Source organism: Pongo pygmaeus, chromosome 2 (genome assembly GCF_028885625.2).
Source record: "Pongo pygmaeus isolate AG05252 chromosome 2, NHGRI_mPonPyg2-v2.0_pri, whole genome shotgun sequence".
Taxonomy (NCBI): Eukaryota; Metazoa; Chordata; class Mammalia; order Primates; family Hominidae; genus Pongo; species Pongo pygmaeus.
The window spans coordinates 150765827-150778626 of record NC_085930.1 but is presented as its reverse complement, the minus strand read 5'-3'; the positions used below and the strand labels follow the sequence as shown (position 1 = coordinate 150778626).

The following is a 12800-nucleotide window of genomic DNA, read 5'->3' as shown; positions in this document are numbered from 1 at the left end:
GAATTCATAAATACTTGCTGTGGGTAGTCCCTCAAGTATAATACTAACAGTAACGTATGCTGACATGGATTGAGCAGTATGTGCCAAATCCTGTGCTATATGCTTTACATGAATTATCTCATTTAGTGTTTATAACAACCTGAATTGGTAAGTACTGGTATCACGCTCCAATTTACAGATGAGGAAATTGCATGACTTGACCAAGGCCAAACCCCTAGTAGGCTTGATGGTCCAGAATATGAATCCAAGCAGTTGGACTTGAGGCCAATGTATTTTACTTCCGCATTGTGGTATTAATGGTCTTTATTTGATTCCTCACATGTCATAGTATTGAAAGCATTTTAGATAGTGATTAAGAATAGTACAAATTAAGGGCAACAGTGAGGATGGAATTTTGAAATATCTATTGGCAACTTCACGGCTGCCACATTACTTATTTGCTTTCAAAGAACTGTCAGTAAAATCTATAAAATCTCAGTTCTGCTCATAAGTAATAGTATTTCATTAATTTTTTTCTTAAGCTGGACAATTCATATTCCCCTCACCTTTTTTTTTGAGACAAGGTCTCACTCTGTCATCCAGGCTGGAGTGCAGTGGCATGATCTCAGCTCGCTGCAACACCCTTGCCTCCCAGGCTCAAGCGATCCTCCCACCTCAGCCTCCCAAGTAGTTGGGACTACAGGCAATATTTTTCCCCTTTTAAATAATATGTCAACATTTCATTTTAAAATAATACTCCTGTGGTTAATATAATTAATTCATTTGATGTGGCTATATATATTTGATATGGACATCTGATGGAAGATATAAAATAGCTTGTTAAGTGAACTATTTTTAACTTTTTAAACGGTTTTATTCAGGTTGGTTTGACTTCCACAAATGCAGAAGTAAGAGGATTTATAGATCAGAATCTCAGTCCAACAAAAGGTAAGGATTATTGAATAAAAATTTTCTGAATTAAGTTAGTTTTATTGCATTTGTTTTGTAAAATATGCAGCTACATGAATTACTTTATGTATAATAATTTTATGATATTAGCACGTTGTTCATTGCCACATAACTTGTGCTGTATGAAAGTCATTTACCTCTGACAGACGGAGGATTTTTGTGTGTGATTTTTCTCTTTCCTGAGAGATCTCTAAGATCCCTTATCAATGATCTTATTACAATTGAAACTATTCAGACCACTTTTTTCTTGATTTTCTTGTTTGAGAGTCCTACTTTCAAATGGTTTAAGTTGTAAGGAAGTACAGTAGAGAAAATACATATATATGTTTTCTATATTTTATATACGTGTGTATGTGTGTATTTCTTTGACTAATATATGTCTTACTGGAAGAATGCTTATATCAGAAATCTGGCCCACTGGCTTGGTGCAGTGGCTCACACCTGTAATCCCAGCACTTTGGGAGGCCGAGGCAGAAGGATCACTTGAGCCCAGGAGTTTGAGACCAGCCTGGGTAACATAGTGAGACTCTGTCTTTACAAAAACTTAGCCGGGCATGGTGGTGTGTACCTGTAGTCCCAGCTACTCAGGAGGCCATTGTAGGAGGATTGCTTGAGCCTGGAAGGTTGAGGCTGCAGTGAGCCATAATCATGCCACTGTACTCCAGCCTGGGTGACAGAATGAGACCCTGTCTCAAAAAAAAAAAAAGTATTCTGACCCACCAGTACAAGAACTTACACAGGAACCAGCAGTATCTTTCAATATGTCTCCTTGAACATTATCTTGTGGTATATAGAGATACATGCTGAAATGTCTGCGGATGATATTATATGATGTCTGGAATTGGCTTCAAAATAATCCACTAGGAGAAGGAGGGTAAAGTGGGTGGTATTATAGATAAAACAATATTGTCTTAAGTTGATTATTTGTTTAAGTTAGGTAATATTTCTGTGGGGTTTCATTATTCCTTTCCTTTCTCTTTTGTGTATATTTGAAATTTTTCATTATAAACTGTAGGAACAAGATCTATTACAATACAAATAGCTATGAGAGAAATATCAGCTTCCTTAAAGGGTTTATGTCTAAGGTGGGAGATGTACTCTAGAGCAGGGGTCCCCAATTCCCGGGCTGTGGGTTCACGGCCTGTTAGGAGCCAGGCTGCATAGCAGGAGGTGAGCGGCCAGCAAGTGAGCATTAGATTCTCATAGGAGGGCGAACCCTATTGTGAACTGCACATGGGAGGGATCTAGGTTGTGCAGTCCTTAAGAGAATTTAATGCCTTATTATCTCAGGTGGAACAGTTTCATCCTGAAACCATCCATCTCTCTCCACCCCCGCCCATGGAAAAATTGTCTTCCACAAAACTGGTCCCTGGTATCAAAAAACGCTGGGGACCACTGTTCTAGAGAGCAGGCTAGAGACATCTATATTCCAATATAAAAAGGTCTAGCTTAATTTTTTTTTTTTTTTCTTTGGTGGCAGAGTCTCACTCTGTTACCCAGGCTGGAGTGCAGTGGCATGATCTTGGCTCACTGCACCCTCCACTTCCCGGGTTCAAGTGATTCTCCTCCCTCAGCCTCCCGAGTAGATGGGATTACAGGCACATGCCACAATGCCCGACTACTTTTTATATTTTTGGTAGAGACAGGGTTTCCAGGGTTTCATCTTGTTGGCCAGGTTTAAGCCACCACACCTGGCCTAGCTTAATAATATTGATAGTCCGTGGGAATGATTCTGAGAGTTAAGGTATGTATTATGAAGCCATTTAAGAGATACTTTAAGCCTCAATGCTCCTCATTTTTTTTCCCACATGACAACATTCATAGAAAATGATAACATTTGTGGGATGCACTAGGGCTAAACAAAAAGGCTGCTTAAGGTCAGGATTAAGCTACCTAGAAGCTTCAGCTGCCCTAGGCCACTCCAGACTGCCATGAGGGCTGAGGGACTCCATACTTTTGTATACTCATAGCTTATTCACAACACGTAACTGGGAATCTCTGCTCTAATAAAATGTAGTAATCAGGTCAGGGGAAGGAAGTGGGAACAATAAGCTTGGTAGACATGGAAGACTATGATATTGAGTATTGCGATAATGAGAATAATGGAATGATGCAGCAACCTTGAAAATAAAGAGAGGATAGCAAGTCATAAAGGGGAAAAGTGACATAGAAAAATGCTTTTGGCTGGGCATGGTTGCTCACGCCTGTAATCCCAGCACTTTGGGGGGCCAAGGTGGGCAGATCACCTGAGGTAAGGAGTTTGAGACCAGCCTGAGCAACATGGTGAAACCCCGTCTCTACTAAAAGTACAAATATTAGCCAGGTGTGGTGGCAGGCGTCTGTAATCCCAGCTACTGCGGAGGCTGAGGCAAGAGAATCGCTTGAACCCAGGAGGCGGAGGCTGCAGTGAGCTGAGATCACACCATTGCACTCCAGCCTGGGCAACAGAATGAGAGTGTGTCTCCAAAAAAAAAAAAAAAAAAAAGAAAGAAAGAAAAGTGCTTTCAAAAGACAGAAGACAAAGAAAGAGAATGGGGGTTTAGGTGAGAAAGATTGTCTTTGATGGTAGAATAGGCATCTGAAGGGTAAGTACTAGTTATAAATGTTAGCCCTGGACAGATGTTAACACCAGTAAAGTTTAGTTACAGAGTAAAACCTTCTCAGTTTGTTTAACTTTATAGAACAAATGGAGAGGAAGACAGAGAATCATTTAAGAGTGGACTAGAGAGGTCAGGTTTTGAAATAGCTATATGCGTGTGTTTGTTTTTGAGACAGGGTTTTGCTATGCCCAGGGTGGTTTTGAACTCCTGGAGTTCAAGCCTCTGGAGTAGCTGAGACTACAGGCATGTGTCACTGTACCTGGCTGAAATAATTATATGTTTTAAAAGAAAACTGTTGCTCTTCTTTGAGCTGTTAGCTAGTAACAGCAGAAGGAACTTCACATTAAGTGAACCAACAAGATTTGGAAGAGATTTCTTTTAAATATTTTTTAATTGGTAAAATTCAGTTAATATTTGTTACAGGCCCAAGATGAGAGTTGTATTGGAAGTGAGATGTAGAAAAGTATTTTTCTTAATTGAAATGATGATGTAGCAATGATATTATAGAAACTTTTGAAAAATAGAAAAAAAATTCTGCCTTTCTAATACAACCCTTTCTTTTTTGTAATTTTTCGTAATTATTTATATAACTATGTTTTAAAGTTATAAAACTGGTATATATTATAGTTGTCTATTTTCCTTTTTTGACTGAATCTAAAAAACACAGTTTCCATGTTTTGACATTTATAAATACCTTTCTTAGAGCTTCATACTGTTTCACTGTGCTTATGAGTAATGATTTATTAAACATTTTTTCATTTCCTTATTGTTGGATATTTGTCTTTTTTGTTGGTTATATATGATGCATATATATTTCTATATATGATATAAACCTATGATGTTGGACATCATAATGAATCTTTTTTTTAACAAAAGCTAAGTTTTTGTTTCTTTTTATTTATTAAGATAAGTACTCAGAAGTGCAGTTACTGGGTCACTCCCCTGGCTAATTAAACCCTTTTAAGCAACTTCCTATTTAAATTAAAATAAAATCCCAAATCCCTTACCTGCAACACCCTGAAGTTAGGTCCTGAAGTTAGGTTAATTTTTTTTTCCTACCATTTTTCCTCTGTGTTCTTCACATGTGACAATTTTCATTAATCTGTCTTCAAGTTAGCTTATTTTTTTTTCAGTTATCGCTATTCTATTAATCCTAGCCAATGATTTTTTTTTTCAGACATTGCATTTTTCCATTCGAGAATTTCCATTGGGTTCTTTATGGTTTTTTTCTTTTTTTTGCTACTGAGGAGAGAGGGTGAAAGCACAAATGCAAGAGCATTGACAAAGAAATTGTAGAATGTTAGAGCAGCACTGAACTCAGTTGAGGTTAAAGATCTTAAATCCTGCTGGACGTGGTGACTCACACCTGTAATCCCAGCATTTTGGGAGGCTGAGGGGGTGGATCACCTGAGGTCAGGAGTTTGAGGCCAGCCTGACCAACATGGTGAAACCCTGTCTCTACTAAAAAATACAAAAATTAGCTGGGCATGGTGGCGGGCACCTGTAATCCCAGCTGCTTGGGAGGCCGAGGCAGGAGAATCGCTTGAACCAGGGAGGCAGAGGTTGCAGTGAGCCAAGATCACGTCATTGCAATCCAGCCTGGGTGACAGAGCAAGACTCCGTCAAAAAAAAAAAAAAAAAGATATTAAATCCAGGAGGTTGACTACTTTTGTCCAGCAGCACTAATAAGAAAGATAGCTGGTCTGGGCACAGTAGCTCATGCCTATGATTCCAGCACCCTGGGAGACTGAGGTGGAAGGATTTCCTGAGTCCAGGAATTTGAGGCTGCAGTGAGCTATGATTGCACAACTGCATTCCAGCCTGGGTGACAGAGCATGACCCTGTCTCAAAAAAAAAAAAAAAAGAAAAAAAAAAGACCTGGCACAGTGGCTCACACCTATAATTCCAGCACTTTGGGAAGCCAAGGCGTGCAGATCTCTTGAGCCCAGGAGTTCGAGCTCCCAGCCTAGGCAGCATGGTGAAACCGTTTCTACTAAAAATACAGAAATTAGCCAGGTATGGTGGCGCATGCCTGTAATCCCAGCTACTCGGGTGGCAGAGACACAAGAATCACCTGAACCCGGGAGGTGGAGGTTGCAGTGCGTCAAGATTGCGCCACCGCACTCCGGCCTGAGGGATAGAGTGAAACTGTCTCAAAAAAAAGAGAAAAAAGAAAAAACAAAGATAGCTGTACTGCTCCAGGGTTGGGTTATATCCAGCCAGTACTACAGAAGGGAAAACGTGTAGATGTGAGACACATATAAAGAAAGATTGTTTTGTGGCAACAAATGAGACCTGAGAGGTAGGCCACGTTCTTTCATTGATTCAGCAAATATTTGTTGAATAGTACTTACTTACTATGTGCCAGGCATTTTTCTAGGTGCTAAGGATAAACAAGGAATAGAACAAAGTCCCTTCCCTCATGGAGCTTACATTCTGGTGAGGAAGATAGATTACAAACACATACACATAAAAGACTGGTTATGTGAAAAAATCTATATATCAGGGTATAGGACTGAGGATACAATAGCAAGGAGATTCACCTTTAGATGGGGTGGGTCAGAGAAGAATGCACTGAGGAAGTAACAATGTAGCAGAGGAGGTGATTACACAGTAGAGACCTAGATAATAAAGTTATTACTCATAATCTGTAATGCTAATTAGACTGCGACTTAATGAATCAGTAAAGAAGTATGCAAAATAGGCTGGGTGCCATGGCTCATGCCTATAATCCCAACACTTTGGGAGGCCAAGGTGGGGTGGATTGCTTGAGCTCAGCAGTTCAAGACCAGCCTGGGCAACATGGCAAAACCCTGCCTCTACAAAAATTACAAAAAAATTAGCTGGTGTGGTGGCGTGTACCTGTAGTCCCAGCTTCTCTGGAGGCTGAGGCAGGAGGATCACTTGAGCCTGGAAGGTGGAGGTTGCAGTGAGCTGAGATTGTGCCACTGAACTCCAGCCTAGGTGACAGAGTGAGGCCCTGTCTCAAAAAAAAAAAAAAAAGAAAAGAAAAGAAGTATGTGAAATAATAAGAAATGCAGTCATGTGCTGCATAATGATGTTTCAGTCAATAATGGTTGGCTATCCAGTGGTGGTCCCATAAGATAATAGTCTGTTTTTACTGTACCTTTTCTATGTTTAGCTATGTTTAGGTACACAAGTACTTACCATGTGTTACAGTTGCCTACAGTATTCAGTACAGTAACATGCTACACATTTAGGTTTGTGTAAGTATACTCCATGATGTTTGTACAACAATGAAATCGCATAACAAAGCATTTCTCAGAACTTATCCCCATTGCCAGTTGACACATGACTACATATATTAGTCTCTGCCCCTACTCTCTGGCACAGAACTCTTACAACCCTTGTAATTTCCTGAATGATAGGGGTGTTAGGAGAATCATTTGTCGTATCATTTGATCGCTGCCCTGATTCCTGAGACAGAGTTCCTAATACCCTTGTAGATAGGAGTACTAGGAGTATCTTTTGTTGTAATATTTGGTCTTTGACCCCAGTTCCTGACACAGAACTCCTAAGACCTTTGTAATTTCCTCAGTGATAGGAGCATCTGATACAGAGCTCCTAAATCCCTCAGGATTTCCTAGGTAATTAGGAGTGACTTTTGTACAAATGAAGTGACCCTTGGTGGACTCCTGGATGGGGGCTAGTGACCAGAAAGATAAAGCCACGATTGTAAGCTTGAAGCTTTCAGCTCTACCCTCTATCCATTGGAAATGGGAGAAGGGCTGGAAATTGAGTTAATAATTAATCATCACCTCTGTGATGAAGCCTCCATAAAAATCCCTGAACTGTAAGGTTTGGAGAGTTTCCAGGTTGGTGTAGACACCCATGTGTCAGGAGGGTGGTGCACCCCAACTCTGGGGACAGAAGCTTCTGAGCTTGGAGCCCTTCCATACCTTGCCCTATGTATTTCTTCATCTGGCTGTTGATCTTGTTCATCTATGTCCTTTGTTATATCCTTTAAAAATTAACTGATAAACATAAGTAAAGTGCTTCCCTTTTGCTAGAGTTCTGTGAGCCACTCTAGCAAATTAATCGAACCTGAGTAGGGAGTTTGGAGAACCCCAATTTATAGCTGGTTGGTCAGAAGCAGAGGTTACAACCTGGTGCTTGCAACTGGCACGTGAAGTGGGGGACAGTATTATGGCTCTGAGCCCTTAACCAGTGGGATCTGATGTGATCTCCTGGTAGTGTCAGAATTTATTTTTTGCTAGTAGGGAGAAATCCCCACACATTTTGGTGACCAGAGGCAAAGTGTTTTGTGTTAAATGGTGTACAAGAGTTGGAAAAACACTTTGGTTTTTTCCCCATCCTTAATAAAGTGATACCATCAGAAAGAGAACCCTAGAAGCAGAATGTAGACAAAACTAGAAGTGGAGGTGATCCTGAAGAGAGAGAGGCAGTAAGTTCTCAGAAGTTACCACCAAATCCAGGTGAAAAAGAACAAGGGCGGAAAATAGTGGCAGAAGGGAAGGGAAAGAAATGATAAGCATGAATAATATTTTAAAAGTAGATTTGGTGACTGAGGTTTGGTCAACTCAGTCAGAGGCAAGGTACTAATCAAGGTAGATTGCTGGGATCGCAGTTTGATTGACTGAGTAGATAATGGGTAGAGATTTTCCATCCATTCTCTGTTTTACCAGCAGAACCCTTTTCCCAAGTAAAATCTTACATGGAATCCATTATATCAGTTAGACAAAATGAGGCTAATGTGGGTGGAGGACCTGGAGCTTCCTGAGGTTATTAGCAATACTTCTAATGGGAAGTAGGACAAGAGGCGTTATATGCATATACCCTGAAGAGCTCTTTTTTTAAGATTTAACTGTTTCCAGCTTCCCTTGTCCTTGCCCTCAGATATACAGTTGGCAGGGGAAATTTTTGTTACTTTTCCCCCTTAATAAAAGAGTAATAAATGCTCATTAAAAAATACAAAGATAAATGAGAAAAATACAAAATCTAGTTCAAATATACAAGATTAAAACAATATATTTTCTTTTATTATTTTTTATGTGCAGCTTAAAAATAAGGTTATAATCATATTTGTTTCTAATGTTTTGAAGTTTTGATTAAAAAATTTTTAAATTTTTTGTGGGTACATAGTAGATGTGTATACATATATATTTATGGAGTACTTGAGTTACTTTGATATAGGCATTCTTTATCAAATGTGTAATAATCACATCGTGGTAAATGGAGTATCCATCCCCTCAAGCATTTGTCCTTTGTGGTTACAAACAATCCAGTTACACTCTTTTAGTTATTTATAAATGTATAATTAAATTATTGACTGGCTGGGTGCAATGGCACATGCCTGTAACCCCAGCACTTTGGGAGGCAGGCGGATCACTTGAGGTCAGGAGTCTGAGACCAGCCTGGCCAACATGGTGAAACCCTGTCTCTACTAAAAATATAAAAATTAGCCGAGTGTGGTGGCACTCGCTTGTAATCCCAGCTACTTGGGAGGCTGAGGTGGGAGACTTGCTTGAATCTGAGAGGTAGAGGTTGCATTGAGCTGAAATCACACCACTGCACTCCGGCCTGGGCGACAGAGCGAGTCTCTGTCTCAAAAAAAAAAAAAAAAAAATCAAATATCAAATATTAGTTATTCTTTCTGTTTTTTTGGTACTCGTTAATCACCCTCACTCCCCCTGCCATCCCTGCCACGCCACTATGTTTCCCAGCCTCTGATAACCATAGTTTATTTTTTGTCTCCATGTGTTCAATTGTTTTAGTTTTTAGCACCCACAAATAAGTAAGAACATGTGAAGTTTATCTTTCCATGCCTTGCTTATTTCACTTAACATAATGACCTCTGGTTCCTTCCATGTTGTGAATGACAGGATCTCATTTTTTTTTAATGGCCGAATAGTACTCCAGTGTGTACATGTACCACATTTTCTTTATCCATTTGTCTGTTGATGGACACTTAGATTGCTTCTAAATCTTGGCCATTGTGAATAGTGCTGCAACAAACATGGAAATACAGATGTCTCTTCAATATACTGATATCCTTTCTTTTGGGTGTATACCTAGTAGTGGGATTGCTGGATCATGTGGTAGCTCAATTTTTAGTTTTTTGAGGAGCTCCCAAACTGTTCTCCATAGTGTACTAACTTACATTCCTGCCAACAGCGTACAAGGGTTCCCTTCTCTCCGCATCCTCACCGACATTTGTTATTCCCTGTCTCTTGGTTAAAAGCCATTTTAGCTGGGGTCAGATGATATCTCATTGTAGTTTTAATTTGCATTTCTCTGGTAATCAGTGATTTTGAGCACTTTTTATATACCTGTTTGCCATTTATATGTCTTCTTTTGAGAAATGTCTATTCAGATCTTTTGCCCATTTTTTAATTGAATTGTTAGCTCTTTTATATTCTGGTTATAAAACTCTTGTCAGATGGGTAGTTTGCAGATGTTTTCTCCCATTCTGTGGGTTGTCTCTCACTTTGTTGATTGTTTCCTTTGCTATGCAGGAGCTTTTTACGTGATATGTTTGCATTTGTCCATTTTTGCTTTGGTTGCCTGTGCTTGTGGGGTCCTGCTCAAGAAATTCTTGCCCAGGCCAATGTCCTGGAGATTTTCCCCAAGGCTTTCTTGTAGTAGTTTCATAGATTGAGGTCTTAGATTTAAATCTTTAGTCCACTTTGATTTGATTTTTGTATATGGTGAGAGATAGGGGTCTAGTTTCATTCTTTTGCATACGGATATCCAGTTTTCCCAGCACTGTTTATTGAAGAAACTGTCTGTTCTCCAATGTATGTTGTTGGCACCTTTGTGGAAAATGAGTTCACTCTAGGTGTATGGATTTATTTCTGGGTTCTGTATTCTGTTCCATTGGTCTATGTGTCTGTTTTTTTTGCCAGTATCATGCCATTTTGTTTACTATAGCTCTGTAGTGTAATTTGAAGTCAGGTAATGTGATTCCTTCAGTTTTGTTCTTTTTGCTCAGGATAGCTTTGGCTATTCTGGGTCTATTGTGGCTCTATATAAATTTTAGGATTGTTTTTTCTATTTCTGTGAAGAATGTCATTGGTATTTTGATAGGATTGCGTTGAATCTAAAGATTGCCTTGTGTACTGTGGACATTTTAACAATATTGATTCTTCTAGTCTATAAATATGGAATATCTTTCCATTTTTTGTGTCTTCTTTAATTTCTTTCATCAGTATTTTATAGTTTTTATTGTAGAGATCTTTCATTTCTTTGACTAATTCCTAGGTATTTAATTTCATTTGTAGCTACTATAAATGGGATTACTTTTAATTACTTTTTCAGATTGTTCACTGTTGCCATGTAGAAAGCTACTGATTTTTGTATGTTGATTTGTGTCCTGCAACTTTACTGAATTTGCTTAGCAATTCTAATAGTTCTTTTTGTGGAGTCTAGATTTTTCCAAATATAATATATTATCTGCAAACAGGGATAATTTGACTTCTTCGTTTCCAATTTGAATGGCCCTTTATTTTTATCTCTTGTCTGAATGTTGTAGCCAGGACTTCCAGTACTATACTGAATAACAGTGTTGAAAGTAGGCTTCCTTGTTGTGTTCCAGATCTTATAGGAAAGGCTTTCACTTTTTCCTATCCTGTATTTTACTAGCTGTGGGTCTGTCATGTATGCCTTTTATTATGTTGAGGTACATTCCTTCTGTACTCAGTTTTTTAAGGATTGTATCATGAAGGGATGTTGAATTTTATCAAATGCTTTTTCAGCATCAGTTGAAATGATTATATTGTTTTTGTCTTTCATTTCATTGAAATGATATATTACATTGATTGACTTGCATTCATTGAGCCATATTTCATCTCTGGGATACATCCCACTTGGTCATGATCAATGATCTTTTTAATGTGTTGTTGAATACGGTTTGGTAGTATTTTGTGGAGGGTTTTTCCATCAGTGTACATCAGGGATATTTGCCTGTAGTTTTCTTTTTTTGATGTTTCTTTGTCTGGTTTTGGCATCTGGGTGATACAAGCCTTGTAGAATGAATTTGGAAGTATTCATCTCTCCTCCATTTCAGTGGTCCCCAACCTTTTTGGCCCCAGGGATTGGTTTTATGGAATACAATTTTTCCATGCACTGGGGTGAGGGGTGGTATGGTTTCAGAATGATTCAAGTGTATTACATTTGTTGTGCACCTTATTTCTAGTGTTATTACATTGTGTTATATAATGAAATAATTATACAACTCACCATAACGTAGAATCAGTGGGAGCCCTGAGCTTGTTTTCCTGCAACTAGGTGGTCCCATCTTGGGGTGATGGGAGTCAGTGACAGATCATCATCAGGCATGAGATTCTCACAAGGAGCACACAACTTAGATCCCTCACATGCACAGTTCACAACAGGGTTTGCATTCCTGTGAGACTCTAATGTCGTGGCTAATCTGACAGAGGTGGAGGTCAGGTGGGTAATGCAAGCAGTGGGGAGCAGCTGTAAATACAGATGAAGCTTCTTTCACTCGCCTGCCACTCACCTCCTCAGTGCAGCCTGGTTTCTAACAGGCCACGGACCAGTACCAGTCTGTGGCCCAGGGGTTTGGGACCCCTGCTGTATTTTTTGGAATAGTTTGAGTAAGATGGATATCAGTTCTTCTTTAAATATTTGGTAAGATTTAGCAGTGAAGCTGTCAGGTGCTAGGCTTTTCTTTACTGAAAGCCTTTTTATTACTGCTTCAATCTTGTTACTTGTTATTGGTCTGTTCAGGTTTTGGATTACTTCATGGTTCAGTGTTGGTAGGTTGTAGGTGTCTGGGAATTTATCCATTTCTTCTAGGTTTTCCAATTTATTGGCATATAGTAGCTATGTTGCTCCTAGTAGCCACTAATGAATTTCCGTGGTATCAGTTTTAATGTCTCCTTTTTCATCTCCGATTTTATTTATTTGGGTCTTCTCTCTTTTTTTCTTAGTCTGACTAAAGGTTTGTCAATATTTTCTTTTCAGAAAACCAACTTTTTGTTTCATTGATCTTTTGCATTGTTTCCTGTGTTTCAATTTGTTTTATTTCTGCTCTGATCCTTATTCTTTCTTTTCTTCTACAAATTTTAGGTTTGGTTTGCTCTTGCTTTTCTAGCTCTTTAAGATGCATCATTAGGTTATCTATTTGAAGTTTTTTCACTTTTTTGATGTAAGCACTTATACCATAAACTTCCCTGTTAGTGCTTCTTTCACTATATCCCATAGGTTTTGGTGTGTTGTGTTTCTTTTATCATTTGTTTCAAGTAA

General features: G+C 38.9%; 1 protein-coding gene across 21 annotated transcripts in view; it reads left to right on the top strand.

The window, feature by feature from the left end:
• Window positions 1-12800, top strand: part of TFDP2 (transcription factor Dp-2) — a 205638-nt gene that overhangs the window by 57515 nt on the left and 135323 nt on the right. For all 21 annotated transcript variants that reach the window (XM_063662293.1, XM_063662285.1, XM_054480210.2 and 18 more), the window contains one exon: window positions 861-927. In XM_063662293.1, the coding sequence (XP_063518363.1) occupies window positions 861-927 (67 nt within the window). Of the gene's footprint in view, window positions 1-860; window positions 928-12800 lie in introns of those variants that run through there.